We start from the raw sequence: 7,096 nt of genomic DNA on the forward strand, positions 1-7,096 counted from the left end.
CCCCCCCCCCCAATGCTTTTACAGCAGCGTAACCATTATCCTGCGGATCAGATCCCCCACTCTCGTACAGTTTGTATTTAATGTGCGAAAATAAAGGGAGTACTTTGCAGCAGTCCCCGGAGGAGAGGGAAGAGCAAAAAGATTGCGATGAGAAGCCAACTGGCACAAGTGAAAATTGCTCCCTGGGAGCTCCCTTCCCTTTTTACCTTCCTCCCCTCTGCAGAGTAACACAACCCACAAGGTAACCGAACTCTCGTGGGAGAATTCGTGGCACAATAGGCTGCGGCTCCTTTCAAAACGGATTCATTTCGTTTATTTATTTTAAAGTCCACTGATCATCATCACAAAAAAAAAAAAAAACAAAACACAAAAAAAAACCCCAACCCATGGGAAATGCAACTAAAGAGAAAAAAAGTCCAACCAAGACCTAAGAACCCAGAGCTACGAGTAGATACGAGCCCGTGGTGCCCGGCGTGGGTGCACGCATGGGACGGGACGACGCGTGCGCGCGCAGGAGGCGCCTGCCCGGAGGGGGGTTCCTTTATGTCAATCGCTGGACAATGACAGCGTTGAGCAGGTTGGCTTCCTTCAGGGTCTGGTTCTCGTCCGTCAGCTCTTTGTTTGGGAAGGTGGTCATGAGGACGAAGCTGGTGGCAGCCATGGCTGGCCGGGCGTCTACGATGAAGAGCCGGATGTCACGGATCCTGTCCAAAGGGATCAAACACACACGGGTGATCCCGTTACTGAACATCCTGTAAGAGCGCACGGAACAGCCCAAATTCACCCTCTCCAGAACACGCAACCCCGCAGTCGCTGCGCCTGGTTTTCAGCGAACAGCAGAGGCCACAGCCAGGTAATTTTGGTTTTAGCTACTCCTCCGTCAGCTCCCGTTTAGTGAACGAACACAAGCTGCTCTGCAGGCCAAAGCCTCACAGCTCAGTGTTCTTTTACAGCGCCCAGCGGGAACGTCTGTGTGCTCAGGCGACTGTTTGATAGCGAAAGCTTCTGAACCCTTCAGTGAATAGATTAACAAACTGCTGGACACGAGCCGCTCGAAGTGACTGAGCTCACCACACACAGAGTAACCCAGATGATCTCAACTCCCATGAGCAGCCGCAACAGCGACACTGGATCTAATTCCTGAGCCTGACTGTAGAAGAAGGTTCTTGTAACTTTTTTGTAACTCTTACAGAAACTGGAGGAATGCCTATGAACAAATGGCCACTCTCTGAGATCAGGCAGGTGAGGAGGACTCCAGGAGAGCAGTCTAAGAAAGCAGCGGGGTGTATAAGCCAGCTTTGCTCAACAACAGAGCTGACCTGCTGGAGGAGCAGCCCTCGGTGCTCCACTCAGCACAGGGAACAGCCCACTAGAGAAGTCTGAACTGAGGAGGCAGAATAACTGAACAAATTCCTAATTATCTGACAGTTTCTAAAGCCCTTAGCAGAAATTCAGATTTTTATAGGTGACATAAAGGAAATTTCTGCGAAGTTCCCAGGTGCAGTATCACTGGCTATAACCCATCACTATTCGGAAAGGAAATCCTATCCTTCCAACAGTTAACGACTGCCTTCAAACCCCACAATAATTTTATTCCTCTTCACCTATACAGAAAGATGCCCAGAGCTCTCTTTAGGCTAGCCAGGATTTTAGCACCTGCTCCATCTGTGCACAGTCTGCAGTGTCGTTCCCAGCGAGTAACCCCGCGGTGTTTGTACCTGTGATTGTGGTTAAACTTCTGGACCAGGCGCCCCCCGTCAGCGAGCCGGATCTGGATGTTGGTGACAGGCTCCGACTCATCAATAGCGATGGCAGAACTGGCTTTGGCTTCGTTCTCTGCTTGCTGGGCTGGCGAGCTGGTGCCCATCACCTGGGGCGCAGTGCTGAGAGCAGGGAGACACAAAGGCAGCTGTCAGAAACCGAACATCTCGCCTGGCCGCAGCGTGCGGGGAGGCAGGCAGGGAGCTGGTCACCCGCCAGGCCCAACCACCAGGGCTCCCAGTCAAGGACACCAATGCAAGTGTGAAGTGAGAATTTAGGAGTCAGCTAATCAGCAGGAACTTCTCTAGAAGTTCATCTCTACCACCTCCCTTCGGAGCACCACACCACGGGTCTTCACGCAGCCCCAGGAACAGCGTTACTTGGAAAGGCTGCTTCCAGGTGACATATGGTGGTGGTGCCACGGGAAGGCCGAGCCATCTCACTGCTCACACACCAGCCTCGCTTCCTCTCCTACAGGCACTAAGTGCCTTTTCTGCAGGGAGATTCATCAAAAATCTCAACCCAGCAAAATTCTCGAGCGACTCTCTCGCGTCACACGCACAGCAAACCAGCGCTGCCATCTTCTCACCTGCCCAGCTTCTGTCCTTCTCCAGTAAAAGCTTTGAAAACACTTTTAGGCTTCACGTACTCCTCGTCGCGGTGATCCTCCATATCCAGGTTCACCTGCCCGCCCCGCGCTAACCTGCGCAGCTCTGCCGGGACTTCCCTGCAAAGAGAGTGTCCTAGGGCCTGAAGAAGCAAGTCAGGGAAGTGCAGAGAAAAAGTACCAGCCACAGACCTCTGGAATTTCAGGAATGGCAGTGAGCCCTTGCTCCGTTAACAGGGCAGACACACACCTCCCCACTGACAGACACAAATTATCGGTTACTTTTCCCTGGCCCTCACCTGGACTGACACGAGGCACCAGAAATTCTCAGCCCAAACATGAAAGTCTGTTTGCTCACATCAAACTCCCAAGACTCCAGACAAACCAAACCCACTTCCCATTATCCAAACGAGTCCATCCTCCCGCAGTTCCCATATTAAGAATCTAGCTCTTAGAAGAAAGCTCAGGTGGAATGTTTGTGGGGGGTTTTTTTGACTCAGCATCCTGGATTCCACAAATGCCTGTTTCAGAAAACTGCTACTCTTTCCCTCCCCTCTCGCCACATACCCTCTGCGGATGTCATCAAGAAACTGGGCATTGGACGGATCCTGGTAGCTCCTCAGCTCTCCGCTGTCCAGGCTGAATCCACTCTTCCAGAGCTTCAGTACGACGTGCACCTGCAGCAGCCCCCAAACAACAATCAGCCTCAGCGAGGCATCTCAGGAAGAACAATAACTGCAAAGTGAAACTGTCAGAGGGATTTGAAAGAGCAGAAACCACTCCAGCCAGGTTCCTCTGCGTTTAGGGAAAAACCCAAAGCACTGGCTCTGTAATGCTCGTGCAGCAATTCCTAGCAGGTGGCACCACAGACTCCATTTGATAAACATGGTTGGAAAGCCAAGGCTCTGCTAGGCAGGGAGACAAAACCAAGCTCCCACTGCAGCCTAGATGGGTATTTGGTCACAAACCAAGCACGAGAGAATCTTGCACTGATGCTCTTAGCGCCACATCTCTTCAGTGGATATAGAAGAGTTAATTGCCAAATGCTCTTTGCACACTAATTTTCACAATCAGACCTTCTAAGGAACAGTCAGATTCTTAATTAAAAGTTCATCAAAAAACTGCTTACCCAAGACCCCAGCATCTATTATTTTCCAATCGGAAATCCCACAGAAAGCAGGATTTACCCTATTTCTATCCTCTTGAATTTCTCTCAAGCTTTCTAACTCCCCAGGCTTGCAAGCTGTGTAGCTATAGCAGAGAAACTCCCTGGGTGACCGGTACAGAACCCAACGGAGAGATACTCACATCCTGAGCGGAGTTCTGTCTCCGCTCTCCTGCCACGTAAGCAGACTCCTCCTCTGGAGTAGCCCCGAGGCGATACCCTCCCCCTGCGAAGGGCTGCAAGAGAGAGGGGCAGAGGGGTCACAGAAGGACACAAACTTGAGACAGCTCGCTGCCCTTTCCCCACCACCATCACGGATGACCAGGGGGGCTCCGTGCCATCAGCAACATCTCGTCCTGCAGGCACAGCGACCAGCTTGAACAAGTTAATAAACATGGCACAAGGAAGCGGCTTTTCCCACCACTGTGACAACACACAAATTGGAGCTGCACTAAGAGGAGCCCAGACTTGGTTTGTCCTTTGAATTCCAGGACTCCACAGTAGGGTGGGAGCTGAAACAGGGGACAGAAGGAAGAACAACTCATCACTCCTCACTTTAGGCTTGCTAGTCTCGCCACCGCTCTTGGCCGTCCGATCGACTGCCACCGCACCGTGCTCCTTCGCTCCTTTGAACAGATCCTCCACCAGCTCGTTGGGACTCTTCTTCCTAGGAGGACCCACGATCTGCTGTCCACTCCTCTCTGAGCCGCCGGCATAAAACCTAACGGAAAGCACAAGGCATCTGGGCAAGGCTGGACCACTGCTTCTCCAGGAGATGCATGTGACAGGACCCAGCAGGTTTATCTCAGAGTTCAGGGTCAGTTTTGTACAACTTGGATCTACAAACATTAGCTACTACCAGTGGATCTCCTACTTACAAGTTCCTGTACTGCAAAGATGTTCTTTTTATGTCAGTCACTGTAAAACTGTTCACTGATCAACAGCAATAAAGTGATAAGTCTCTCTGACCTAGCAAGAGAAACAGTCCAGACTGACAAGGCTCAGTTTCAAATGCTGGTACCAGCTCTATTACTGAGCTCAAGACTTACAGCAAGTCTCTGACCAGTCAGATGGAAGAAGATGGGCAACATCTAACTGGTATTTTGAGGAGAAGCACACACTCATGCCACACGGAAAGATCACCACAGACAGGACGGATCTGAATGGGAAGCAATGAGAGCTCAGTCGGTGAAGTGCAATTAAGCACTTCTTGAAGATTGGGTTTATTAGCTTCCAGATGGCTTGTAATACAGAGCAAGCTCACACCTGTCTGCAGAGGATCAGGCAGTCTACCTAGACCGAGCCAACTTAATTTACAGCAGTTGCATTCAATCTACCTTGCCTGTTAACCTTAAGGGTATTTAACTACCTACAGCTGACATCATAGATGACACCATATTCCTATTGGAAAGGGGACCTACATTTTTCTTTCCACCTCCACACTCAATTACATCACCCTTAAGTAGCACTTCAGGAAAAAAAAAAAAAACCAAACCCAAAACCGCAACCAAAAAAACTCCACCCCAAAACCCCAAGCAGAAAGAAAAGCGATTCCTGTGCTATCCCCACATTTCCATTCTCGATGGCCACAAATGACGATCTGGGCTTTCTTCTATTTAGCCGAGGGCTTCCACATCCTACCTCCGGCTTTCTCTCAACAGCACAATTCAGCGATGAACGCTGGTGCTTACACAGCCACGCTGAGCACGTGCCCGTGCACAGACTCTGCACCGACCAACCTTGCCGTGTCAAACCTGAGATTTATCACTACAGGAATTTCGTACCGACTTAAATCTGCTGTTTGAAAAAACCCGTACACAAGTGGGAAGCCACCACAAAAGGGCAGGGATAAACACGCAGGGTGTTTAAGTCTTGAACTGAAAACTTACCGCTGTCCCTCCTCCTCTTCATCATCATCCTCCTGCGCATGGACAAGGTCTCTAAACGATGTTACTCTATGGTCACTGCAAAAGTCAGCCGGGGAAGTCAGTCAGTCTCATGACACGTCTCAACCACACAAGCGAAGGCTCCTGAACACAGCAGTGAGGTTGACCCCGTTCTACTTTTCGGGTCTGATTCACTACTCTGTGAAGCGACAGGTCAGCACTGGCGTCACCGCGTGACGACCCGAGCGCCTGGACCTCTCCGCCAGCGCCCCGACAGAACCGGCACAACTGGGGGGAGGCTCAGGCACCTCCAGACCTGCACAAGCACAGGTCTCTGCCAGGCCCCGGGACAGGCCAGCTCCACGCCTTCCCCTGTGGTTTCTGTGATCTGTGACCCAAACTGAAGCAGGGTTCTTCGGCAGTATGGACTTTATTCACCAAAGCCTGAACCAAAAGCACTTCTTCTTCAAGATAAAGCCAGTAACTCTATAAAACCAGACAGTATTTCCCTACTGCACAGGGATTCCATAAGACAAAATTAACTTCTTTTTGTAAAATGCTCAACTTGATCAGATCAGGCATCACACAAAATTAGAACATCTTCCCCGTGGAGTTACAACTTGCTCAAATAAATGCATCACCAACTGACTGTCTTCTAACCTCAAAAAGACAAATTAAGCTTTTCCTGAGTAATTAGGCAAGTTGTCCTAACTGCTCTCTGGATTAGCTCTGCCATCCTGCCTGTGCTCGCAATGTCTAGATGCTGAGGTTTTCAGAAATTTTTGAGAGCCTTACGAAGTGAAGCGGATGTAAACGCAGAGCTATTTCTCCCCAAAATTAACACACGTCCATGCTTTAGATAAAGCTCGTGTTTTTACGTAGTTTTCACTGTCAAGTTTACAAGCTGCCGATGAAGAGATCGAGCTGAGCTGAAGCTCCCTCCTCACCTGGCTGCGGTGCCTCTGGATATGGAGCTGGGTGTCGGCTGGGGAAGAGTCAGAATGTCCTCGTCACCCCCGTCCTCGTAGAAACTGGCAAGTGCAATCTGGAGAGGAACACCATGAGAGCTCTTCAGGATGGGAGCAAACGCTCCACAACAACGGCAAAGACACGCGCAAATAACGTAGCTGAAGCGCCTGTCACGTTGGACCTCTTAAGGCACAACAACACTAAAGGCGTTTTGTGTAATTTCTCACTTTGGAAGCCTCAGCAAGGGCGAGGCTTTGCCACCTTCTAACGTTTGGCCTTTTTTTGGTAGGAGACTCGGTGGCACAGGCGTGCCAGGGCAACCTCCCCGACGGGAGGCTTTTAATTCTGCAACATTTCTGCGGGGCTTATGCAAAGATCACTGCTCTGAAACCGCTGCGCTTGCGAGGCCCGTGAGGACACTCAGAGTTTAGCGCGGCCGGGTCGTTGGAGGGCGATGGCCGGCAGGAGCGGGTCAGTGCTGGCCGATCTCCCCCTTAACCTGGGGGCGCCGGGCCTGCTGCTGCCAGCACGGCCGGCGGGGCAGTAACGAGGGAAATCCACACAAACCCGGCAGAGCCCTGGAGCCGCGGCTCCTCGCCCCCCGCTCGAAATGACTTATGCTCAAGCGAGCGAGAGCCAGGCCGGGCTGCGGCCCCGACCAGCCCCCGGAGCCGCGGCACCGGCTGAGCCCGACCCTCGCAGCCCGGC

The 7,096-nt window shown here is 51.4% G+C and overlaps 1 protein-coding gene across 1 annotated transcript in view; it reads right to left on the reverse strand.

Annotated features, from left to right (window-relative positions):
* Positions 1 to 287: 287 nt before the first annotated feature.
* The window catches only part of NSFL1C (NSFL1 cofactor), a 14,358-nt gene continuing 7,549 nt past the window's right edge, over positions 288 to 7,096 (reverse strand). Inside the window, exons 4-11 of the mRNA XM_026862394.1 lie at positions 6,367 to 6,470; positions 5,423 to 5,497; positions 4,089 to 4,254; positions 3,677 to 3,769; positions 2,936 to 3,045; positions 2,351 to 2,488; positions 1,719 to 1,883; positions 288 to 704 (exon numbers count right to left, since the gene is read on the reverse strand). Of these exons, the coding sequence (XP_026718195.1) occupies positions 542 to 704; positions 1,719 to 1,883; positions 2,351 to 2,488; positions 2,936 to 3,045; positions 3,677 to 3,769; positions 4,089 to 4,254; positions 5,423 to 5,497; positions 6,367 to 6,470 (1,014 nt within the window). The 3' untranslated portion in view covers positions 288 to 541. The remainder of the gene's footprint in view (positions 705 to 1,718; positions 1,884 to 2,350; positions 2,489 to 2,935; positions 3,046 to 3,676; positions 3,770 to 4,088; positions 4,255 to 5,422; positions 5,498 to 6,366; positions 6,471 to 7,096) is intronic.

This window comes from Athene cunicularia (assembly GCF_003259725.1).
Source record: "Athene cunicularia isolate RWA chromosome 20 unlocalized genomic scaffold, athCun1 chr20_part2, whole genome shotgun sequence".
NCBI lineage: Eukaryota > Metazoa > Chordata > Aves > Strigiformes > Strigidae > Athene > Athene cunicularia.